Source organism: Lepeophtheirus salmonis, chromosome 13, assembly GCF_016086655.4.
Source record: "Lepeophtheirus salmonis chromosome 13, UVic_Lsal_1.4, whole genome shotgun sequence".
NCBI lineage: Eukaryota > Metazoa > Arthropoda > Copepoda > Siphonostomatoida > Caligidae > Lepeophtheirus > Lepeophtheirus salmonis.
This window is the reverse complement of record NC_052143.2, coordinates 13,659,667-13,686,435: the sequence shown is the minus strand read 5'-3', so window position 1 is coordinate 13,686,435 and position 26,769 is coordinate 13,659,667. Positions and strand designations below refer to the sequence as shown.

The 26,769-nt window shown below is 31.1% G+C and overlaps 1 protein-coding gene and 2 long non-coding RNA genes across 20 annotated transcripts in view; 1 reads left to right on the top strand and 2 right to left on the bottom strand.

The window, feature by feature from the left end:
- LOC121128439 (uncharacterized) overlaps positions 1-9,289 on the bottom strand; it is a 10,777-nt gene extending 1,488 nt beyond the window's left edge. The window contains exons 1-4 of one of the 3 annotated variants that reach the window (XR_011783158.1): positions 9,151-9,289; positions 5,098-9,079; positions 1,957-5,030; positions 44-1,900 (exon numbers count right to left, since the gene is read on the bottom strand). This is a non-coding gene — a long non-coding RNA (uncharacterized lncRNA). Of the gene's footprint in view, positions 1-43; positions 9,080-9,150 lie in introns of all 3 variants that reach the window. The other 2 variants (XR_011783157.1, XR_005868154.2) reach the window with 2 other exon arrangements.
- LOC121128436 (uncharacterized) lies at positions 794-26,769 on the top strand. 16 transcript variants are annotated; one of them, XM_040724014.2, is made up of 9 exons: positions 794-929; positions 988-1,049; positions 17,016-17,797; positions 18,566-18,909; positions 19,400-19,925; positions 23,124-23,213; positions 23,555-23,674; positions 23,737-23,918; positions 25,394-26,769. In XM_040724014.2, the coding sequence occupies exons 3-9, from the start codon at positions 17,087-17,089 to the stop codon at positions 25,476-25,478; spliced, it is 2,058 nt and encodes a 685-aa protein (XP_040579948.1). In that variant the 5' UTR covers positions 794-929; positions 988-1,049; positions 17,016-17,086; the 3' UTR covers positions 25,479-26,769. The 16 variants fall into 16 exon arrangements, with proteins under 16 accessions (XP_040579948.1, XP_071748832.1, XP_071748836.1 ...); XM_071892731.1 differs by having other exon boundaries at positions 807-929; positions 23,124-23,210; XM_071892733.1 differs by lacking the exons at positions 794-929; positions 988-1,049 and adding exons at positions 13,752-16,199; positions 16,267-16,334 and having other exon boundaries at positions 23,124-23,210.
- On the bottom strand, positions 15,368-16,645 carry LOC139906932 (uncharacterized). Its single transcript, XR_011783155.1, has 2 exons — positions 16,508-16,645; positions 15,368-16,374 (listed from the first exon to the last, which is right to left on the bottom strand). It is a non-coding gene; the product is annotated as an uncharacterized lncRNA (long non-coding RNA).

Below are 26,769 nucleotides of genomic sequence, written 5' to 3'. Positions count from 1 at the left end.
ACAATAAAGGTAACAAAGTGATATGAGTACACATTTTCCTTACTTGTTATACATCATTTTATGATATTGTAGTAAAACATTTACAGCTACTAGAACTCTCTTTTCGAATTCCAACTGGTGAGTCTGACCCACAACAAAGGAATGATCTACGAGGAGGAGTAATTTGTCAAGGAGTGAGGAACACTCATCCGAATGATGGACTTTCTTCTCCTTGCTTTTCTCTATTCTTTCTTCTCCCTCCTCTCCCCTCCTTTCAAGTGTCAAAACAAAGAAGAATATTTCGAAATGCAGAAGTGTAGTTATGTACTCTGTGGTAATATATATACAGAGAGAGGTAGTAGAGTCCTGGCCCTAAAAGCCTTGAATGAGAGCGCTCTCAAATATATACTAGATTCCTATTTATTACATACATGTTGTAGAACAAGAAATCCCCCCCGGAGAAGAACTGTTAAAATAGAAAAGGAATCTTTTCTTTCTGTCGTTTAGATTCAGTTGAGAGGACCTCAATGTCTTAAAAACAGCAAGCTTAAAATATGACTAACTGCTCAATTTTTTTATAATTATTCTTAAAATATATACCATTAATAGATAAAGCCTACCGTGTCAGCATAAATAAAGAAAAAAAAATTGTCCAGAGTGTTTTAAAAAAAAGAAAAGAGTTTGACAATTTATAATTTATTTTATTATTTATTTATAATAGTAATTTCATTTTACACACTGATCAAAAGGTATGTATGTATATTAGAAGGAGAGTGGTGCCCCCTGGAAATAGTTACATTGAAATATATGTGTTTATGTTTGTATAGTGCTTTCTTTTCTATCATGGGGTAAGAGGAGAAGGAAGGAAGAAGAATAAGAGAGAGAAAGGATAAAAAAGAAATGTGATTTACAACCCCTTTCACTTTCGATTTTTCCATCCTGTATCCAAGGTGGGGAAATAGCTGAGTCTAAATAATAAAAACTCATCTAATTTTTCTTTACTTTTAGGTAAACTATCACGCACCTTCTATGTAGCATGCATCACAGGGATGTCAATAAGTCTTTCTAAGGTAAGGAGTTAGCTTTTTTGTGTGTGTGTGTATGTCTATAAAGTATATCATTGCTGTCACTTTTTTTTTGGCAGAATTCCATTAGTATCTTTTTCTATAAATGCATTGAGTTAGTAACTGACATGTATATGAGTAGTAAGTAGTAGTTTCTGGCCCTCCACTAAGTATGTACAATGAATATATATGGAATCAACCCAGTCAGTTTTGAAGGTCAATTACAACCTCTAAGAGCTATTAAATATATACTTGAATACATATGTCACTACTCCTTCCTCGGCTTTCCAGACCTTTGTTTCTTCTGACTTTTACATAGGCTTTGTACAAAACTTACTTTGAATTCCCTAGCAAAAATATATATTATGTTATGTGGAAAGAAGATACAAAATTAATTATACCGGGTGCAAAAGCTATATGTGCCGCAAAAAGATTTTTTTTAAACGTAATTTTCTTTACAACCCCTAATATTTAAAAAATAAAACTAGACTCTAAGAGCTTGATGGAGTATGATTTATATTATTCAATAAAATCACGAGGCTGAAAGCGCAAGCAGGTTTTTGCCACTTGGTCTCTATGGAAATCCTGGAATTCCTTTTGATCCGACTGTTGAATTCGTCTTTGTTGTTGCTGGGGATTCGGTTGATTTGTCGTTCGAACACACCCCACACACAAAAAAAAAAAAACAATCGGATTCATATATGGCGAGTTTGAAGGCGAAATGTTAAGCAAAATGAAGTTGTCAAAATTGTCTGGAAGTCATTTGAGACTTTTTTTTTCGAGGTGTGGTAGGGAGCCGCGTCCTTTAAAGGCTCCAAACTCCCTCATAATATTGCAAACAAACGTCACACTGAGTCCTAGAGCAAATGTTATGTTATCGCTCCTGGCGCGGTTTTTAAAGAGGGCTCCGTACCTTTTCCAAATATTTATGACAACGAATTCGTCAATTGATTCCATTTTTTCCAATTTGTCCAAGTTTGAATTAGCCATCTCATGGACAACAACATAATCAGCTCCCGGACTACCTGCGTGTGCTCAAGAGAGCGCTCCAAAGTGGTGGCATAGATAGCTTGCGCACCCTGTATATACGTAGGTATGTACATACACAAATACTTGCAACAACCGTGCAACGGATGTAGAAAAAGAGAGAAAATAAACTCATGTATCTATGCAAAAACAGTCAACAAGGTAAAGTAAGCACGGATTTATAAATAACTCCTTCTAACTTACATCTGTTATGACAAGGTCAAAGGAGTTTAAATAACAAAAAATGATGTGAGGTAAGCAATCGTTTGTGTTATTGTTATATTCGTACATACGATTATTCGATTCTCCTGAAATACCAGCCCTCCCTACCTCTCTCTAGTATCTCCTTTATGTATACATAAAACGTCTGTGAAATGTTTCAGATATTTATTTGTAATGATGCCAAAATATCCCTTATAGACAGAACATCATAGTAGGACTGACTCCTTCCTCGTCGTCGTCGTTGTCTTGTCCTCTGAAAAAAAGAAATGGACAAAATCCCGTCCATGTACATACATAGTAATTGCATTGCACGATATTAAAAAGAATGAGGAAGAGTTTGACAAATTCCAGTTCTTTTTCTCTTATAGAGGAATAATTTTGGAGATTTACATCCAAGTATTTTTATTACAATTTAGAACGAATTGGATATTTGAAAATATATGTATGAAGTGAGGAAGGGTTTAATGACCATGCTTTAAAGATCATAATTAAAATAGTTTTAATTGATGACAAAGTATTTCTTTTTTTAGATTATAATTAAGGATTTAATAGCTCTTTGATGTTGTACAATATACGTAGATATTATGCATGATCCTTATAGTGAGCTCATAACATACTATATAACCCTTCAAATACATTTAAAAAGTTATACATAGTTATGAATGCTTGTCCTCGTATTTCTTTTTCAACACCTTTTGCTTATTATAGAACTTACATGGTATAATTATTGATAAATAAATATTCAACTCCAACGAAAACAGGATTATTTCCATGCGTGCATTCTTATATTTCTCTATTCAAAACAAACTATGTACATTCTACATGCCTTGATTCGGAAGATGACTCTATAAGAAAAATACAACGTGGCATTATGATTCCGTCTCAGATATGTGCCATCACTTAAATATATCCATAGATACATATTTAAAAAAAAAAATAATTTATTGGTTAGTGCTCACGGGATGAGATACAAGCCAATTATCATTGATTATATTTAGGGTCGTCGATGGGACTCTTATTTGAAAAGGAAGGGTCTAAAAGCTTGGACTATTTATGTTGGAATTTTTTGAGATTATCTTTTTTTATTGTGAAAGACATAATTTTGAATCATGTTTTTTTTTTTTTTCTGAGAAATGACGTTTCATTTTTTCCCAGTTGTTAAATATTCTAAATTTTTCCCGTCACCGCTATCTACATATATTTGCTTTCTTATTACACTCAAATCCGTATAAAGGAAACTGTTATTTTTCATATCAAAAGTTGAATTTTCCAAACTACAACTTTTGTGTACTTATATAAACAATTAACTCTGAAACTCCTGATTTTGAGGCAACCAGTGTTTGATTAGATCCTGTTTCTGACAGATCATCGATGATTTTTCTTTTACCTTTCAGTGAAAGGGTTTTCCGTGGGTCTGTATTGATTAAAAAGCAATCAGTGTCAGCTTACGATTTATACCTATAAAAAGGATAAATCATCACGGAATTCTTAATTATCATAAATTCCTATGAATTTGACACAAGAAAAAAGGGCTGAAAAAGTTTACTTTATTTAGATTTTTCACTTCAAATTTCTTTTATACGAAGTATTTTATGTCGTACAAATTTCTTATATACGGATTTGACAATATATCCTATATATACTCGTTTGTTTACAAAACAATCATTTAACCAATCAATTGTTTCCAATAGAATTATTCATGGTATTATTTACATCATAAGTAAATAATATAATTCTTTATTATTATTCTCATATAATCAACCAAATGCATTGAATTGTATAGTTGATTAAAATTACAAAAGAATGAAGTTTTCTCCAGTTGATGAATAACGTGTGAAAGATTCAAAAGTTGTTAAAAAAATGGGGAAAAGTCCACGTTATACAATAATAATATGAAACGTAATATAGTTTAATGGATTCTATATATCTCACGATTGTTGAGTTCAGACCTACAGGAAAATGAGTCCTTTTTTATCGTCATGCATTAATAATCGTTAGAGTCTTTGTTACTATCGTCTCCAGTTTTAAGTCGTTATCTCCTCTCATTGTTAGAGCAATGAACCAAACTGACGCCTTGAGACTTATACCAGACCTATTGGTAATGTATATTAGAGGTCCCACTCGATTACAAAAATAAAATAAATGTCATAAAGATTCTACCACTTCCTTGCAGAAAAAATATTCAAATGGAATCGCCATAACTCATGAACAACGCACTCGGGAGAAGTTATTCCCTTGAATTCAATGTGTGTACGTTCGCGCCCAGGTTATTCCTAGGGAAAGAAATATACGTTATGTATGGATTTCACCAAAAGACTCCTAGGTTAGATGGAGTAAATGTAATACTACAATGCTTACTTATACTTAATCAGTGCAACTCGATCTAACTAATTAAAGGAACATCACTTGTGACTATGTAGTAAAGGGGTTGGATTGAATTATTTTCGGGTTGATTGCTTCTTTTTCTATATTAAGGTTCTTCCAACACGCTTTATTACAACACACTTGGTGTTGATTTTATTTTATTTTCTCTTTCCACTGATCCAATTCCTATAAGGAAGTGGATCAGTTGTAGGAAATTAGAAGCAAGAGTCGAAGAAGTGACCATTTCATGAAGAAGCCAATAAGCATTGTTTTCTGCGAATCTTTTCAGCTATCCCTGTTGATATTAGAACATCTTTTTTATAGTTCTGATTGACATTTTGAGGGAAGGATTATAGTTGAGTGGTTCATCAGGACCTGAGGCAATGAGAGAACAAACGATTAAACTTTCCTAAGAAACTTCCATATATATACCAATAATTACCCAAGGTTACTTTAAAAACTTGATTCGGTCCAAAAAAATATTATATCCATATCTATTTGATCTTTTGGACGCATATTTGATTCTTTTAGCCCAAACTTCTTCGCTTTTTATGAGTCTTTTTAGCCAACTGAGGTTAAGATTTTTCCAAAATACTTCTGTGTCGATTGAACCCAGTCCCTAGCTATTAAGTGAGGTAATAAGGCGGTTGTTGGAGATAAATTGTCGTTTATCTACCCAAACAAGGTATTTCTTGCATGTATTTATGGAAAATGGTGTGTATTTAAAGAGACGCATCACCAAGGAGAGCACTTGAGGATGAGTACTGAAAGTTTGGAAATGATGTTTCAAGTTTTGTTTTTTTATTTAGAGGTGACCCAATTTTGTTTTTAGTAATGTTTATTTTTTAGCCTGATGCTCCTTCGAATTCGGCAAGTTCATCCATAACAAATTTTTAATGAGATATGGATTTCACTTTGTGATCCTGTTGTAAAAATTGTCAGATCATCTGGATATAAAAGAGTCTTAAATGATTTATTATTAATTGTTAGACTTTTTACGAGATCTCTGAATATAGTCTTCAGTAAAGATCCTTAATGGCAGTCAGAACCAACGAAGAAGCGAGAGGATCACCTTGTTTGCATCCCCTTTCAACTAAAAAATTCCCTTTTGTATTTAGTAAATAAAGTCTAGAGAAAGAGTCTCTAAGAACACCCTATATCATACTTATGAATGTAGGAGGGAGACACCACATATATAATAGGCTTATTATGAATTCATGATAATCGAACGAAAAGTGGTCTTAAAACTTATTAGAATGATCCCCAAAGTTAGTTCCATTAGACTTAGCTATTTGAATAACCTCTTGAAGGGATCTTGGAACGTCTTCTGCCAACCGGCCTTTCATGAAGCCCTTCCGTGCTGGAGTTATGATCAGATGGAGATTTAAGTTAATTTTTTGGTTAAGGATTCAAGTGAGGATCTTATACGATGTTTCAACTGGACAAAGTTGAACGGATCCTTCCCCCTTTTTGGAAATAAGCGTAATGAAACCAGTATTCATGAACTAAGGCACCACTTCAGTTTGAAAAAATTCATCAGCAATTTTTTCTAAGACTTTAGATATTGGCTTATTGAAGGTTTGATTAAATTCAAAAGGGAGACCTGATGGTACAGGAGATTGCAACTTTTTCTTGTAATCAACAATATGTTTACTTATTTCATCTTGTGAGATTGGGAGGTTAAATTGCTCCATTATCGTTTTTGGAATAGGACTTACCTTTGTTCTTCTACCTGTTACTACTTTGTTATTGGCTTGTCTCCATTGCATACAAAAATGGCATTTTGAAAATAGAGTACATTTGTTACACTTAAACAGAGCAGTATGAAATTGCAGAGTGGTTACTCCTCCGGAAGTAAGGCGAAGGGGTTACTTTTCTTACAGATTTTTAGAGCTTTCGGGTTGTTTGATTTGAAGTTTTTCTTTTTATGTTACACTCCATCGATTTTGCTACGCATTCTGACAGATTTTTTTTGTATTCTACAATAGAGTTCACTTAATCTTCGACAATGACATAATAGGTTCCCATGTGCCTCTTCTAAGGGTTCTAGTTTTCTAAAAACTGGTCTTCTGGACTACTGCTCCTTTCCTTCCTTTCCTCTTCAATACAGATCTAAAATACGACTCAATTTTTTTGTAAAGCCATAGAACTTTGATCAAGTTTTATCATCATTTCATTAAGGATACTTTCAATTTCTAAAGTAGTCGATGCATCCTCTAAGAGAGATACATTCAATGTACAACTTGGCTTGTAAGTACTACTTGAGTTAATGAAAAAGGCATAGAGTAGAAAGTGGTCTGAAATGTATTCTGGTAGTACTCTGAATTCTGCGAGGGTTAAATCGATAGATGGAGAAACCAGAATATATTTTAGTGGTGTTCCTTTAATTCACTTTGAAGACTTTTTTACGCGAGAAAGTCATTTTGGGGTTAACTTATTATATTGTAATATATTTTTTGCAGTTTTTGGACACGCTATAGATTTGACGTTCAAGGATAACATTGATGACTGCATGTTATTTTTCAGGAGTATTGTTTTCTCTTGGGAGAAAACATCCGAGGAGACGTAAATAATATAATTCAAATTTTTGACAAACCTACAATACTTGTGATATTTTATTTACATTCATAATTATAATAGTATTAAAAACTTCATCAGTTCTATCTGAAAAATATTTTTTGATCTCAAAAATAGCGCTTTATAAATATAAATATGTCAACAAACTCTGTCCCCTCTAATTATGAATGTAATTTATTTCCTTGTAAATACACGCTCTAGAGATTCACGATACACTTAATATTTGAAGTTATTGACAAAAAAAAACAAAAAAAACATTAAGTAAGATCGTATTAATGCTTTGAAGCAAACGCTTTATGTACTCATATTGTAGACATGAAAAGTTGGTAGTTATTTAAGACTATAATTCACCTATGTGAATAAGTATAATTCAATAGACAACTAATAATGTGGACTGCAGTGCAGTTGGGGTAAGCTACTTTTTCTAAAACAGACAAAAATAATCTCTAAAATCGTTACTGCTTCTTGTTTTCCTCGATTAAGGTTTATGAATTTCTTGTCTATTTCTTCCTCAGCACGTGTCTTTTTTAAGACATCCTTTAAATATTGGTAATTATGACGAACGGTAGGGCCTGGAATCTATTTCAAAATTGAAACTTGTAAGAATTGACATTAATGATGATGATTGTTCAGTCTACCTCTGAAAGGATTTGTTGTTGAATAAAGGAACAATTTGTTCATATTAGCTTTAAAATGAATATATATATATTGAGCCATAATGAGGACATCTTGTTAGGCTGAGTAAATTGAACTTAAAGGGAGCAAAGTATGTCGTAGGAAAGAGACTCCTCATGATTATTTGTCTTCTTTTAATGCCTCCAAAATAATTCTTTCTTCATGTTTTGGCCTTTCTCTTTTTGCAGGTGGTGCGAGAAGGGAAGGAAGAGAAGAGGAGTACGTACATGAACAGAGGCTGCTCTTTAAGTGATTATCCCTTGATGACTATAATTTGGTGAAATACGTATAATGTAATCTGTTTGTACAATGTACATTTCATGTTATATTCATCTTTTTTTTACATTTTGATACTTGTAAAGAAGACTCCTTAAACTTGAAACAATAAAGCCATCTAAATGTAAAAATACATAATTTGTGATGCGTCAACATATTCAGCTATAGTGAAAGTCCAATATATTTATTATGGTATATCTCATTTCTACTCACAACTCCTAAACAAGTCAAAATTCTTGAATATTTGATTCGGTGGTCCTCATTTTTCTTTTCAACTCATTTAGGGTGCATTATTATTATTATTTATTCCCTGATTTTAATCTGATTAAATTTTGAGTCCGCCATAATTTTGTCATAATAAATTAAAAGCAATCTCAATTGTGGAGTAGGTTTTTCAATATTTTCTTTATTCAAATTTTGAATTTTTACCTAGTTATATTCTATAACTAGGGAAAGGAGATCTTTTGTATCAAATAAAAAATTGAAATGCTTGTTATATAATTTGTTAGGAAAGTATTTTGACTTTAGACTAGTGTCGAGTCTTAGCGTTCAAAATCCAACTCGGATTTTGAATTTTGTTTTCGTCTTGAAAAAGCAGGAAATTCAAAATGTTCCATCTTGCTCGCTCTACATAGTCATCCTGACGAGGGAAAAACAAGAGTTCATTGGCCGTTTCGCTTTTATAAAAACATTAATTAATTAATGTGTCACGATATTGAGCGTCATTTCTATACAACTGCCCTCCTCCTTCAATTAATGAATCGATTCCGATCATAGGAAAAGTTAATCGTAGATAAGAATATCCCAAAATGATGAGAGTGGGTAAGCAGTCCCTTGTGTATAGTGATGAATTGAGTCTGCTGGATGTGAATGGCTAGAAGCTAGGCGATACAACTCTGAAAAGAGAGAAAACTGTATTAAATAACCTAAAAATTGAATAGGGAAGCTTTAATTTTCACATACTGACAGCGAATTCATTTCCATTTCCAGTTCGTTACTAAATATCATTTTCATATTTATTATCTTCATGCTTTGATAAGAGTGCAGCTGTCGTTTCTCATTTATTTCATGTCTTTTTAAACTGCTTTGTCTCTAGCTCCGGCGTCCAAACACAAAAATCAACTTCATTAAAACAAATCCCTTCAGTCACCTTTTTTTCTCTGTCTAGAAGCCTGCTATGAGATCTTATGTAATCAATCACATTTTTTAGTAATGAGAAAAAGGCATACGTAGGGACCTTGTTAATAAGTTTTATTGTACAACACGAGCTCAGTGCTATAATTATACCATGTGAGTATTCATAAGTTTTCTTGTACTTTATATTTTCTACATAAATATGTTTGTTGATAAGTTGTATTTATTGTATATTAATCTCATTCTGATCAGGGAACTTTGTATTTTCCTTATTTATGAGCTCCACATCCTCCCCTTTAATGCTATTTTTATGACTTTTTGAATGTGCTTATTTTTGTTAATGCATTGTTGTTTGCTAATGGCAAATTGCCTTGTAAGGATCTCAACATCATAATATGTATGTATTGTTGTTGTAAGCTTTAGACATCAAAATAGATGTATTAATTCACAAGAGACTAAGAGAAGATATAATATAATACAAAGATAATATAACAAATTGATTTAACAATACATAAAGTAGGGAGTTAATATTTTTAGTTCATAGTTAGTACATCCTATTCAAGAAGTTCTACTATGTTGTTGTTTTTTTACTTTCATTAGGAAAGGAGTTTGTTTAGAAAGTGCCTTAGTTTTAACTATTATACTTTTCGATACTTTTCTCCCTCTCTCGCATTGGCACAACTATCTTCTAAATGTAGGTAACACATTCATGCTACTCTGTGATATATATCTTAACACACATGATTTTTTTATAATGATGAAAAAAAGGACTAATCCAAGAAGCAGATGAAGAGTGGGGTGTTGATTTAATTTGTCATGAAGTTGATAATAAACACAGGCCTTCAATAAGATGTTGTTATGTGTGTCTGTGTCTTCTACATTAACTCAAACAGAACAAGAGTTGATGTGATTTAATTTCCCCAAAAACATATTTATAGATTAGAAAAAAACAAGTTATACACTCCACCAGGCAGATTGCTAGATATTTAAGGTAAAATATAACAATAGCTTCACTTTGAGTCATGCATGCATTATTAGATTCAAATTTCATTTACGTCTTTTTTTTTTTTTTTTTTAATATACACAGACTTATGAATTGCAGACTTTATCACTCTTGCCTTATTTTTGCAAAAAAATAAAAATAAACTTTTTTTTTAAATATTTGTTCTTAACAAAATCTTGTTGAAAAAGGGAAAAAATATGTGTCAATTTCTCGTTTTGTTTGTTTGTATATCCACAAATATATGTATCGATATATTTGATTAAGTATAAGTAAACTATAAAGTTAAGTTTTCAAAATTACAAAGTTAGTCAAAGACTGTACGTAATCATATTAACTAATGTAGAATAATAAATATACATTATATATATATGTACTCGTCAATAAACCAATTTTGTAATTTAATAAACCCTTTGCGTACATATTTAAATGTCTTATTGTTTTTATAAGTGGGTCCTTCTCATTTCTCTGTAAACCATGACTACTGTTGTTTAACACGAAAGGAAAACCATGTTTTATCATTTACTTAGAGGTGGGTAAAAAGTCATTTGCTCATAAGTCCAAGTCCTTCAATATTTTCCTAGAGTCCAGTATGAGTTCTCAAGTTAAAAAGTTGACATGAGATTATTTGAATATACCCTCCTAAAAAATTTAAATGATTGAGATAAAATGTGTTAAATAATGATCTGAAACGTCAAGTCTTTGATTATGAAATCAAGTACTTCTTATCACAAGTCTTCAAAATATGGATTGAAGTAAAAGTCAAGGCACAAGCCTCCAACCCCTATCATTTACCGTAACTCTCCCAGACTGTCCAAGGATAATCCATGTATATTGTAAACGTATTTAGAATACTCACGTGACTCGATATGTGCACATTATGCCGTGTTGTTTTTCAACTTTTTTCGAATTTCGATTACGGCTAATGGGGAAAAGTTGAGATTTGTTAAGGAAATAATAATAACCTATGTAAAGTTTCATTTTCCTACGATGTCATCTTTAGGTAGCACATTTAGATCAAAGTTTGAAAGGAGAAAAAAGTTATTTACTTCATCAATAAAGATTAAAATACAAAAAAATACTTATTTTATATATTTTAATTATGATGGGCATAACTCTAACCTATAAAAAAGATTAATAAAGCTTTTTTCTAAAGCTAATCTAAGTAGAAAAAAGAGAGAATTTGATCTTTCCTTTCTAAAAATGTAAAGAAAAGGATGCACACTAAACGCGGGTCAGGAAGTTTTTCAATCATTTTTCTCTTTTTTCTTGTAAAAATGTATTCTTGGATTCTTTCTATATTCAATAAGTAAAGAGTTTTACCTTTTTTCAAAATTTGATCGATATGTAGAACCTAAAGATGACCTCCATGGGCAATTCAATTTTGTACAGGTAATTTTCAGACCATATGACAACTTTTATTTATTTTTATTTTTTAAATACACATTACGTATACAACATTATTTTCTGTATTTATGAAAATAAGTATGTACGAGAATGTGCAATATTTGTATAATAGTCTTGTCTAAAAAAACAACTTCAAAGTGAAAATTTTCTATTTTCACTTTGTAAGTCCTAGATAAGGATTATTATTCGTTCAAATATAGACTCTTCCAAACGTTAAAATTCTGAAAAATCCCCAACCCCACGAAAAAAATATCCTAGCCACGGTCCAGCCTCCTTCTCCCCATAAAACCCTGCATAGGTACAATTCATGTTCAGGTATACAATCAGGATCAGGTCCACTACTTTAAAACTTAAAGATCTCCATGAGAATATAAATTATTAAAAAAAGCCCATAAAGATAATAAAAAGAATTTACTTTTTCTGAAAAAAAGTTATTCTTAATGTAAATGTTAATATTATTTTCTCATATACAAACGTCAATCGATGGAATATGCTTACCATTTATGTATGCTTAAGAAAAATAGGTACTTGTTCTCTTGAGAAGAAGTGAAGAAAAAGAACAGAATTTCTTTTTTTTTTAAATCAAATTTTAAATAGGTAAGAAGTAAAAGAGCCCACGACATTTATTTCGCCCTATGCTTCACTCACGCAATATTATGGAGTATACATTTTCTTACTCAACTGGAAGCATGCGGTCCAAAACTGAACATTACGAGTGCTCTATTTAGATCCAAGAATTAGAAAAACGTCAACAAATTTTTGAGATACCCAAAAAATGAAAATGATCTTTTATAAAAATAAAAAGTCAGAAAATTTCTTGACCTAAGTATAGATTATAACTTTTTTCTTAGTGAACCTTGCTCATAACAGTTGCTTTGCCATGATATAAACTAATTTTGCCCTTATCCAGGTTGGATGACACTTTGTTCTATAATCGGTTCTTTATTTCCTCTGCACTAAATTATCGGTCATAATATGAATGAAGAAATCCCTGATAAACACACCCGTGGAAAATACTAATTAATTAATTCGTTAAAACATTGTAGCATAATTATAATGAATTGATATATTATGACTAGATAAAGAAATAATTGTCAAATGATTACTACGTATATTATACATGATCCTCTTGGATGTCATTGAACGAAGCGGTTTTTATGTTTCTCAAGTAGAGACAAAGTATTTTTTGTGATTGTAATAATAATTCATTTTGAAATAAGGGATCTTTGTACTATTATAATATACATATTCTCGTATATATATTCATAGTTACCTTAAAACATATATATATATATTCTTAAGAAACGGCATATTTATATCTGTATTGTATCTTTCAACATCTTTTCTTAAAAGGAAAATGACCCAAAATTAAGAGGCATTTAGTTAATGACATTATCCGCGAAAAGTTAGTATATTCTGTATTTAACACAATGGCAACCTCAAAATATCAACAATTATAATGTATTTGTTGTATCAACTGTCGACGGCTATTCCTTATTAGATATAATCATATTCTATATATATATAGTTTCTTATTTTGTAAGAGGTTTTGGATCGTCAATCTCCAAACCGATATATATATATTGGGTTGATCTTGTTTAGTGGTACATATTTTATTATTGTCAAATTTTTAACAGAAAAATTTAAACGAGAGGTTCACTGAGTACATTTATTTAACAAAATCATCTGAAAATAGTGCTCGACACAACTTTAATTCATTATGTGAGCCCTCATCTCTAATCCACTCCTTCATGATGGAAGCTTCTAGACACTGGACACTCCTTTCATGAGTAATACACACACTCTCCTTTAGACGCGCCTAGATAGATTAGTCCAAGGGGTTTGCATCTGGAGAGGAGGGCAGTCACAAGTTTTGAGGTCCCAAAAGCCCGAAAAGTTGTCTCTCAGGAAGGCCTGAGTCTTAGCGGGTCGATGACACTGAGCTCCGTCTTGAGATAAAAAAAAGTTGACCCCGAATTTTTCTCTCACCCATAGTAGCATTTTCTTATACAGGAGTCCGATATAAGATATATATATATAAATTTATATATGGATAGATATGTAAGTACAGTCAAATCTGGATAAAAGATAAATACGCTCATAGTCAACCTTCTCTCAGATACCAATTTTTTAATACATAAAATATTTCGCGTAGATGACACATTAAGTGAAAAATCCACATAAATTCAGCTTTTTGCCCCTTTTTTAGTATCAATTCATAAGAATGAAGAATTCTCGAGAGGATTCGCCCTTTTTATGGGTAAACATCGTAGTCTGGAGAAAAATTTGTTTTGCTCTATTTATTTTTAAATACATTTCTTTTCAATCAATATGGATACATATCATGCAAAGACACTTTTGCTGAAGGATAAGCCTAAAATCAAAAAAATTACAGTGCTCCCCTAAAATCGAACTACTTATATCCCAATTAAAATCCTCGTGTATCCAGATTATCCTCCTATCCCCTGCTATCTATCCGGATTCTTATTTGAGTTCTGAATGTTAATAAACAAAACTCGAATCAAATCCTGATTAGAATTTAACTAAACAATGAGGAGTCCAAGTTAGTTTGAGTATAAATTAAGTTGTAATTGCCTAAATACCAATTAAATTTGATCATTTTTTTATTTATTGAAGAAAAGGCTCAAATATACGTAAAAGTAGGATATTCATAAATGTTCCTTACACTTATTAGGACAATAATAAAACTAGGTACATCCATGCAATTTTTTATATTATTGTACATATCTATCAGGGCCGTATTCACGTAGGCCTTGACCCCCCATAACTTATTTATCCCTAGTCACTCCAAACCAAACCAAGATGACTTCACTCTACGTATAAGAGTATATACACGTTATGTACATAATATGTTAATGCAAGTAGAACTGTATCCTATAAATCATAACATAAGATATATAAAAAAATATTAATGATAATATTTTTTCTGAAATATGTAAAACATACATATTGTCGAATTGATTAATTCATCAGTCTGAATTTAATAGGATAAAACTTCAAAAATGCAAATAGTATATGTATTAATAATGATGTAAATTACTTTATATAATTGAATGAAATTCAAAGCACTTATTGCTAGTTGATATGATAATTACAATCTAGAATGATTTTTTTTTTTGAGAAGATGAACAGTAATACCTCGGATTAAGAGTTACTTTTGTGATGGGTTCATAGTCAGTCACTCTCCCAAAAATGTCATCTCAGACCTTTGTTAGACAAGTTGATAATTATCATCAAATGGTAGTAGAAAATGTATGTATGCTTAAATAGGAAAGCCCGGTGTCAGCTTTAGTTGACGAGCAGTCCTCGTTTAACACAAGATATTATTAAATCTCTAAAATATTTCCTAAATTGCTCCTGAAAAAAATGCTTTATCTGAGGCATGATTCCTTCCTAAATCAAAATGAAAATAATTTTTGATAAAGGGACATATTTAACACTGCAAAAAAAAAAAGACACACACTCATAGAAAACTGCAAATATTATAAACACACCTATATATGTAAATGTATATGAAACTTACCTGGGTATTAGTTATATAATGAGAGCGCTCAATCTTGCAATTTTGGGCTGGCTTGACTCCATTCTTTGTATAAATAATAAAAGAACATTTTCATCTTAGTTATTTTTTTTTTTTAATTTCCATTACTGTTCCATCGGATCATTGTTAGGAGAAGAAAGGAGAATAAGACGACTTTTTTTGATTGTGGATCCTCAGTATTATTTGTTGATTGTGATAAACACATTTTAAATCATAGTGCATTTATAAGTGAGATACCTACATAGTAAATTGCTTTGTTTTACTTTGGAGTTAGTTTCTTTTGTTTGATTCTCTCTGTTCAAAACAACAAATACAAACAACGTGATACACTTTAGTGTTTCTTCTTTTCTTATTGTTAGTCCTAGTATTTGTATATATATATTAGTATAAATAAAACCAGTTATACCTCTCACACAGTTTATTCAACCTCCCTCGATCCTCCGTCCCTTCATCTTCTTTGTCTTTTCTCTCCTTCTCTCTCTTCACCTACCCTTCTTCATAGGGTTGAATTATGTATATTTTTTCTCTCTCGCACTTCTCTTTGTATGTGAGAAGAGTTAACCAGTATATTTCTGCCCTCATAAAAAGAGCGGGAAATTCAAGTGTGGAGGAAAAGACGAATTCCCGCACGTCTCTCTTGCCATGAAACTAAATACGCGCACCCCCTTTAGTAGTCTGTGTATGTAAAAGAAAGAAAAAGTGTTTTTTTAGGAACTTGAACAACGTAGTCGTATCTCTATTAAGCTCGCATGTAGAGCAAAAACGGAATAATCATATTAATTAGTGACTTTCATTCAAAGTATTTCTACTTGGTACATACATTATTTTATCCATATTTTTACAAGACTATCTCTTCTTCTTCTTATTTATTCATGTTGCTGATAATTAATTAATTTATGTGGTGAAAATGAAGGTAGGAATGGTCTGACTAATTAAAACAAAAACCCTTTTCCGATTTAAAAAAAATAATTTCTACTTAGCCTGGTTATGATGTATTGACTCAAACCTTCTGTTCTTGTATGTTTCCTTCACCAGACTTAATTATTCAGTGAGATATTACTTTACTTTGACTAAACGACATAAGGTACCTAATTACGTAAGAAGTGAGCAAAGAGAAGATAATGTTAGTTAAATGCGCAATATGTACAACTCATCTCATGGAACATGTTTGGAGTGTCGTTGTTATGTACAATTATATGTTCTGTGATGTTATCGATTTACTTTTTTTATAGCGACTAACTCTCCTGTAGTTGATACTACTCCTTGTCCGACTTCTATGAGCTTCACAATATTATAAGTTGTGGCAATAGGATTAATTGTTATCATTAATCTATTATGTAATGAAGATGGCAATATATATTTATGTATAGAATTACAAATAGCAAAGGATTCAAAGGTCAAAAGTTAACTGGAGGAACAAAGGGGTTGGAGTAAACTCAAATAGTTACCGTCATGTTTGTAATCAGAGTCAAATAAATGATAATTATTATCACTTTTTGAACTATTTTCAATTTATGTCTCTAAGCAAATGTTACAAAAGAGGAAAAATAAGAAAAGGAGCGAGTTTTCTTCTCCTTTGATTCCTTTTTTAAGGTCTATACAATATTTTATATTTACCTCACAAATGCAGCAGATCTCCTTTTATTTTTAGATATACAACATTGTACATACTACTTTTGGACATCTAAGTTTCACTAATACCTGTGCATTTTTGGTTTTTATCTTCCAGATTGAATGTCCTTTTTCTTTTCGAAATAATTTCATCACTCCCATCTTATCCGGACACTATTCATTTCAGCCATGCCACCTCCACCAGGATTGGATGAAGATGATGAAACACTGAGTCTACTGGCGAATCAGGATTCTCCAGGACTCTCTTTAAATAGTTTTAGACCTATATTTGCAACAATGGAGGAGGAAGGATCTCCCTCTCAAGAACTCTCACATCCACGTACACTCCTTATCCTTCCTGAAGGACACGCAGAAAAGACTTTTTATACCGTTTGTACTCATTCTGCGGGTGGTGGTCTTTCCTCATCTGATGATGAAGTTACTAACGTAGTCAACGATATTTTAACTGATATCAATAACGATATCCTCATACAGTCAGATGAAAACGTTATCTCATCCGGTCAAATTAGTAATAGTGGCAGTAGCAACAATAATAATTGTGCAAGTAGCAGCGGCAATACCGCTACTACGTGTGGCCTTCATTCGAATAATTACTCCAACAATGTCAATAGTGGTAACATTAGTATAAAAGGCAGCTCTGGCAAATCTGGCTCCTTGGTGGTGGACGTTCACATAAATCCAGATGGTTCATCTCTAGAAGAGGAAACCTCCTCTGAGATAGAAATGCGTCCCTCTATATCGGCTGGATCCTCGGTCTCCTCAACTTCAACTGTCTCCTCTTCAAACTCTAGTGGGGGGAAAGTGCCTTCTAAGCATGCTATAAATCGATTTCAAAGATGTTATTCAGACAGCTCGCACTCCAATCAGAACGGATTTAGGGTAAGATCATTTGGTCTTTATTTTGTGCAATTCAGCACACATTAAATATGTGTCATTTAGTAACACCAAGGCTGCAACTGCAGATTTAAATAACAAGTCAATAAACAATAATAGAAGTAATTATGTACTATATAATATGTAATTGCATGTACATTCTACAACGTTGCAGCTAGAAAGCCTTACATTCTTATTGTGATTATTTTCTTTAACTATTTCATATTGAAGTAATTTTCTTCATATTAAAATAGCTATGTACAAACATTTTTTTGGATCGATATATTTTGTTGAATTAATAAATTCGCGGGGGGAAAGATATAGCAGGATATGAGACGAAAGGTAACTTTTGTGAGATTTTCTCTTCTTCTTGTTAAATGTTACATATTGTGAATAAATATATATGTATATTTTTGCAACGTGAATAACTAACTATCAAAGTTATTTCATCATAATTCACATTTTTGTTCCTATGCAATTAGATATGCATGCACATACGTAGTCATTTAAGGCAAGAAAGGAAGAGGCAGTGTGTGTTTCTTACAACATGTATTGACCCTCACACTCTATGTATATAAACTTCTTATTGCATGGAGGGAATGAGGAGCAAAGTCCTTCGAAATCATGTGCAGATATATGTACAACTAATTATGAGGATAATATAACCTTAGCCATTGACTTAAGTAGCATAAACAACTTCTTTTCTTATTCCCCAATTTATTCAAACGATCTATAAAATATGAATGGATCTGTATATGTGTTTTCTATTTATAGGGGAAATACACCAAATGGATCAAGGCACAAGAAAATGCAGATAAAATTGAGACCCTTTATGATGCTTCCACTTCTTCTTCTTCTGCTCTGCCACAAACCACTAGCGCAAACAATAATCTGTCTTCCCCCCTAGGAATAAAATCCACGTTTGAACCTATTGGTAATAGGATCAGTGCCGAAGGCGGAGGAATGTCTCATCGCTATCGTCACTTCTCAGAGTCCGCTTATGAAAGATTTAATCTTCAAGAGGAATTGTTTCAGTTCAAACAGAATTTTAATAATCATTATTCGCGTAATAGGGGCCTACGGTCTTTTGAAAATGGAGTCGAGCAGAAGCAAAAAAGGTACTTTAACTTCTTTTTTTTCTTTCTGAATTAAATTAAATTAAACTTTACTTATCTACCTACATAGATATGTTCATGTTTAATTGTATATTCCCCTAGTCATTAATGAAAATCCAGTTTTCGTATTTTTGTTTTTTAAAGCTAATGTTGTTTAGAAGGGGAGAACTATTCCTTTTTTTCAAAAAAGGAATAGTTCTTGGTTTAGAGATTGAATATTATTGTGTTTTTGAACAGTAAAGAAAGGGTGTATATTTATTTCCCCATCTTAATAGTAAACAAATACAAGAAAATATAAATGGTCATTATATTGAGGCTATTTAGAGAGAAACATAGAACATAAAAAGTTTAGCATTTTTTTGAAGTGTTTATGAACTTATTCATAGATGTATACGTTTTGTATATATATATATATATATGCAAATTAATTAACATGCATGTGCTTTCAAATATGAATGAATCAATAACAGCTTTACTTTCAATTATTTCGTAGTGATCCAGTCAAGATCGATGGTGTTAAATTCGATATATTTGGTGATGAGAGCTCTAATCCGGACGAAAACATTCACAAAGACCCTCAAGATTCAGAAAACATTTTTGAGGATGAGGAAGGACTCAATAGTAATGGTAACATCAACAAATCTGGGATAGGCATATCCTCTCTATCTGCCTCTACCTCTTCGCTTAGAGGAACTTCCTCCTCCTCCGTCCCAAATCATCATCATCCACTTTATCCTCTTCCACCCTCCTCTTCAATTCCAGTGGCTCCTTCTTGTATGGGAACCCTACAGTCCGATTCGAGTAGTGTGGAAGAAGATGATCTCTATCGAGGACGCCTTCCTCCCCCATTCTCTTCAGTTCTTGTCGAAACAGGGAGTTGTCTATCCAACTCCTCCTCAACAGTCTCACTCCCAGCTTGTCGGATCTGCCAGCTCCCATCCATGGAGCCGAATAATCAACTCATTTCTCCGTGTCGATGTCTTGGATCCATACGATATGTTCATAATAACTGTTTATTGGTAAGACAGTCATTTATTTCTTATTTTTTGATTATGTACATATATTTATATGTAGATTTAGTTCCCATAGAGATTATATACCCTGTATCTCCTTTCTTGTTAGGATGTATTACCTATTTCTTTGTTTAGAGTATCCAAATTCATACGTACTTATCTACTTTAATGTACATATATATATATATGTACATTTGGCAATCTTACAAGGAATAAGGCTAAATTAATTCCTTCTATTTTATGCAAATTATAATATGACTTGCTTGCATAAAAATTGAACATTATGCTACGAGATTTACTTATGGATTTATGTAGTTTAGACAGTTCCGTTTTTGGGTTCATAATACCCCTTTATTTTCTCCTATTAGGACCATATGAATATTAGAATTCATTACCTACTTCAACTCAATAATTTGCAGTTTCACAGGTTTTATCAAAGATAATGTTCCTAATTTTTGTTTAACAACTATCACTTCAACTAGGCTTAAATTTTGGTATGTTTTCTTCTATATTAAAAAAGCATAGTTTAATTGTATATATTTACTAAAGGGCTTTAATATTAAAATTTAAACTAATTTTTTGAAAAAAAGCGCCTAGTCTGAAGAGTTATGTTTTTTTTTTGAGCAAAAGTTATCAGCAGGAAATAATGGCTGTCGATATTAAATCTGTTGAAATAAAGTAGAATGCAATGTTTGTACAATAATGCAACTGTGTCACAAGTCAAAAGAAACTTAGTTTACATTTTTTGGGACCAACTGTCCGTTGGGACAGCACATATACAGCATTAACCTGTCAGACGGCCAAATTTGCATGTCCCGGATGGTCAGACAATTGTTAATGTAAGTCTCTGTTGTATAAATGTATGTTGTAATAAAAACATACATTTTTGATCTAAGAAATAACAATTTAATCAAATTTCATATATGTTTTCCATGTAGCATCGAGCGTGTATTCAGGGCGCACTGTAGATAGTGCGCCCTGATGTATATCATATACCTATTTTTGATCTAAGAAATAACAATATAGTTATAACGTCATTTTATTATTCCTTTTTCCAAGCTGTTATTATTATTTTTTATTAATTTTATTATTTAATTATTCCCGGCAATCCCAGGTACTACCGATAGTGTTTGATTAAACAGGTTAACCGCAAATCATTGAGTACTCATTAAAAATAAAGCACATAGTGTTTGATAAATCAAATATTACAAAATATAATAAGTATAATTTTTGACTCATAACATCATATTTGAGATCGTACAAGAGGCTTAAGAATGGCCAATTTTGAACCCACAAATCCCCCCTCCAAATTAAAATGGCATGAGTAGCCTCAAACTTTGACAGTTATTTTTTTTATCGTCTCCAGTAAAGGTCCTTGTAAAAAGGTTTGGGATAAGGAACAGTTTAGTGGACATAAAAGGTATTTTTTGAGTCTTTTGCATTAGATACAGCATTTTATGGGTAAATAGGGAGGGGGACACTCATCAAACAGTTATCAGTTAGTAGGAAGTTTTACTCATACTTTGGATCATAGATTCTATTACTCACTCACTTCTAATAAATCATTTTAATCTTTGTAGATGAGAAAGGAAAAAGTATATTATTATTAATAAAAGTTGTATTAAAAATTAATAAAACATTTTTTTCAAATAAATATAATATATAAATAGATATTATAGGTGGATTAGGAATATTTAAATCAATGTCTTATTTATTCAAGAATAATTAAATATATTATTCTACGATATAGAATCATTATTCATAAATAGATCAATAAAAATCTACTCAATACTTTAATCTAAATATTTTTCAAATACGCTATAATCTGTAGATTCATACATATGTTTGTAGCCAAAATAGATTTTATTTCATATTCTTTTATCAATATATCGATTACGTCAGAAAAAACAATCTGAAGAGTTATTACGTACTTGTAAAATAATATTAAGCATACACAATAGGGTCGATATTTTTATGAGAATAAATGGCTTGTGACTTACCATATTCCCAGGGGCGTTTAATTTTTTGTAAACAGCTGTAGATTTTCCGAACTTGTTTCAAAATAATTTTGATTTTAGATTTTTTTTTACAAAAAAAATCTGAAAACTAAGCGCCCCCTAAAAATATATATATGTAATCCTGCGGACACCCTGGTTCCTTACAACTCTAATCTTTTTTCCCCAACAATTTATACATAATCGTATATTATGGTGATGTTTTGATCTGAATATTTATGAGTAGAAGTCCTATTTATATACCATACTATAAAGTGATTAATTTTAACCATCATGTAACGTTAAAAGATCATTTTCTGATATAATCCTTCTATGTAGTATTAATTACAAATTACTAATCGTTGTTGATATTATTATGTGGCTCTTTTTATGAGGTGCCAACTCAATTATTTATATTAATATATACCCCTATTTGTTTACAAAAATATATTTCATAATTGATGCATTACAATTTATATTATGTACAATGGTCACAATATATGTATGCATACATACTGGCATATGTCATTTGGGGGGATTAGTCCTAAAAATTATCAACACCGTAATAGAATTGGTTTATTATATGTATATATATTTGGTGTACAAGTTGAATGAGACTGTACATGGGATGCGGTGAATACAATAATTTAATATTCCTTAGACAGTCGATAAATTCAATGTGTTGTTTTTAACTTTTTGGTGAAAACCAGTAATTGATAACTATACTGTGGGGCATTGTAAAGTTCAAATAGCCCATAAATGAATAATAAGCAAGTAATTTTAAAAAGATTAAAATGAAATAATTGCATAAAATTCATAGTTGGTAATTAGAATGACCAATGCTGCTGTAATTAAATAATTCATAATGAAACGAAAAAATTGCTAATTGTACACAGCATATTAATGATTTAAAAAATTGGAGGGGGCTGAGCCTCCCCAAAGAGGGGCTAGCAACGCCACTGTATACATATATAAATCAAATCCTTTTAAGAGAGTAAATAAATTAACATTAGATTTTACTTCTGCCTTTTTGATGGGGAGGATTTATTTATTTTTCCTTGGATAAAGATCAATTTTATATGAATAAACAATTATATAGTATGTAGAAAGTTTTGTACGATTTAAAATGTGTAGCATTGCCTTGATTTATTTGTTCCTTCTGTTAAATAATTATGTTACATTGACATATTTTTCTTCATATATATTTCAGAAATGGTTGGAAGTTTCAAGTAAACGTAGAAATGGGACTGCATCCTGCGAACTATGTCAATATCAGTATTTGAGGCATAAAAAATTCGTAGTAAGTTTATTTCATAAACTACTTTTTATAATGTACGTCTTTTAAAACAATCATCATTTAATGTGTCATCTACATACATCATCATATAGTACTATAAGCACAATATTTTTATTCTGAGCATTTTACTCTAGCAATTAGTCAATGATTAATTATTTCTATTGAGTCTACTCTTATAATAACAATACTATTTCATAAAATGTACATATGTAGAAGCGCCATTTTGATTATAATTAAATATAGTCAGCTCGATTACGGGTCGTCACCAAAGTTAACTACATAATGGGGACAAGAATTTTGTTCCAGACAGTTGTACGATTTATTTCTTATTATTGTATTTGCAGATAACTCATTGGCGCTTTCCAGAATGTTCTTTCCGAGATAAAATCCTCCATCTCTTCTTCATCATATCTGTTTGCCTCATGATAACCTGCGCAGCTGTTACTATATTATGTTTCAAAGAGGTATATAATTTACATAGACTACATAAGCAAAAATAAAGCTCTAAGCCACAAATTTATTTTAGGATCGTGGCCCTTACCGCAAAGTCAATTCGAATCAGGGTGAATTAACATCGACTGAAATGATAACGCTCTCCTGTGGAGTACTCTTCTTTTTTGCGTTTTTTATAGCCATGTACGTTGAAGTGAAGGCCAAGAATACCGTCTACCAATTGATATGCAAATTCTTCTATATGAATCATGAATGGTAATATCATATCATTATTAATATTACATGGGTATAAGGGTTTCTCATTTCACGGGAAATTTCCCTTCAGAAAGACTCCTTGAACCAAATTTTCAAATTTTGGGGGTGATATATTAAATAATAAATATTCTTAAATTTCAAAAAAAATATTTTATGAAGAAAACATCAATTTCGAGTCTTGGTCTTGGCTAAAGGACTCAAGGGAAAAGTGGACACTTTTTTTTCTTCTCGTTTCTGATTGGATTTAAATTTTCAGCTGCCATTATATCTATTTGAAAGGTCTTGAGGAGTTTTATTGACTATTTTGGGGCCTTGATTAAATTATTTTTTATAATTAGCCAATCATTGCAATATATTTTCATAAAAGTAATGTCAAATGTGTAGTACACTGTATTATAAAAGTAGATCCGCTAGGGATAACAAGTCTCTATACTTCTTGTCTATAAAATTGTTTACCTTTCCAAAAGACATAATTAGAAAGGAAGTTGTAGATCAGAGCAATGTCATCAAACGTGCTAATTGGAATCCAACTATAAGCTTATGAGTTTGTCAAGTAATATAATTTACTTTTTTATACTATGGGCTCGATTTAAAAAATTATCAGTGGGTTTTATATTATAATTTATATTTGATATAGACTCATTTTGACAATAATGTTTCTGAGGAATCCTCTGAGTTTTGTTCCTAATGCAATTTCTACTTTGTGAACTATCAACGAAGAAATAAAATTATTTCATTCAATCCTGATAATAGCTTGAAATTTATTTTACTGCGCCATGTTCCTCTATTGACTCACGTTTTTCTCTCCTCGAGCTCTATGAAAAAGTCCCATTTCTAGTCATTTTTTGATTGAGGCTACCTAAATGGGTAAACATAATATATTTATATGTTTTTTTGTTTGATTATTATATCCTCTTTTTGTGGTCTTTTTCCTTCTCTTCAGTCTTTTAGTCTTGTCCATGGATTTGTTAAGGATCCAAAATTAATTCATGTTTCCTCGCGGAACCCGAAAAGTTACACTGTATTTGCCTGTCAACTGTCGATGACTCTGATTCTTTACCCCTGTTCTTGAACGTTGATTGGACGAATACGAATTCGTTCTTGTTGAGATGTGAACAATTCCCAACAGTTATTGAATAATAGTACCATAGTTAAGAAGAATTTGCCAACTGATTCTGGGTGTTTTTTCTGTTTCTTTGCATAAGAAAGGTTACAAGTTACAATAAAGGTAACGACATCTCCTACATAAGTTGGTAAAGTTATAAATAAATATTTATATGTGCTTCATTAGGTATCATTTTTTGTTGGTGCACACTATTTGCGCTGTGGTTTAACTTTTTATAATTTTTATCTTAAATGAATTATCAAAAATATTTATTTCTATTGGGATTAAAAAACCCCGATAAATTCCTGGAGAGAAACCCTAATATGTATTTTATTTCGTCAGTGGATATATATAGTACTTTATATTTCAGGTCGGTGGAGGAATATGATAGACGTCGTGATCTTATGTGTTCAAAATCGTCCCCGAAAAATGAATCCACATCATGTTTAGCTTAAGAGTAATTATTTCTTATTCAAAACCATACATACGTTTACAATGACTCAAACGAACAGCAACAAATCGCTATTTTTCCTTCCTTATTATTTAATTTGTTTGATCAAGAACTTTGACAACCAATTCCAAAGTTCCTTATCTATCTATCTAAAATTCCATTATAAATGTTTTTCTATTCTCCTCTTTATCAAAAAAAAAATTGATCCAAAAACATCTTCATCATGCATAATGTGACGATAGGATATAAAAAATAATATGTGGCCTTAATCATATTTACACAAAAAATAAGTAAACTATATATTTGAAACAAAAAATTTGTCTGTACACGCTTTAAACTCAAATGAATTACATATGTAGTGTATTCAAGAAAAGTTATCTTACTACTAGTAGAAGAAAAAGAAAAAAAACTCTTATAAAATGAACCTTATTATAATACATATCCATTGTCTTTATGAGTTTTGTATTTTTGTAGGTAGATTTCAGCAGTACCAGGTTATGTAGTATCCTTTTTTTCTTCTTTTTTTTGCGAGAAAGGGAGATCACAGAATTCAAAAGCTAGATTTTCTTTATTAACAGTTATTAATTAACTTACTTTTTGTGCACAAAGCTATTTAAACAAATGATCATATTGGTTAAGTTGTCCAAAATAATATTCTTATATACAATTATTTACAAATGAACATTGTTCTATTTTATTTTTTAAATCACTTAAATAGTCATTTTCCAAGACTTTTCGGGTTGTAATCTCAAACGTATAGGTTGTGTGAGTTACCCTCCTTTTCTCATTCTTTATCTCTATTCTATTTCTTCCCTTTTTAGCTATATAAACCAAAGGGTTCTGTATTACTATTATTATTGCATAATAGTACAATAGGGAAGATAGTCTTTAAATTTACATATATACAATATAGATCCCTATCTCAACATTAATACTTACATGAATAGTCTCTTTTCTTTCTTTTTTTCAAGACTGAAGTTTTTTTTTCTAGGACGCTTTTTTTCGCTTTGAAACTTACAAAATCATGATTCTTTATTTGTAATCATTTATTTATATATACTACTACACGTAAACTTATATACAAACTGTTCCAAAGTTAAACACTTGTCTTTCTTTAACTTTATAACAATAATATTTAGTTCTTCTAATTAATTAATTATGAGTTATTATTATCTTTGTCAAACTGTACTTACTAGTTTTTGAAAAATTATTAATTCATTATGATTCTAATCATCTGTAATATTATAACTATGAAAAACAAATACATATATAAAATCCATATATATTTCATAAAA

Coding starts and splice junctions, on each gene's coding strand:
- LOC121128436 (XM_040724014.2), top strand. CDS start 17,087: ATGCCACCTCCACCAGGATTGGATGAAGATGATGAAACACTGAGTCTA. Junction 17,798..18,565: donor CCAATCAGAACGGATTTAGG/GTAAGATCATTT, acceptor TTCTATTTATAG/GGGAAATACACCAAATGGAT. Junction 23,214..23,554: donor TGAGGCATAAAAAATTCGTA/GTAAGTTTATTT, acceptor TTGTATTTGCAG/ATAACTCATTGGCGCTTTCC.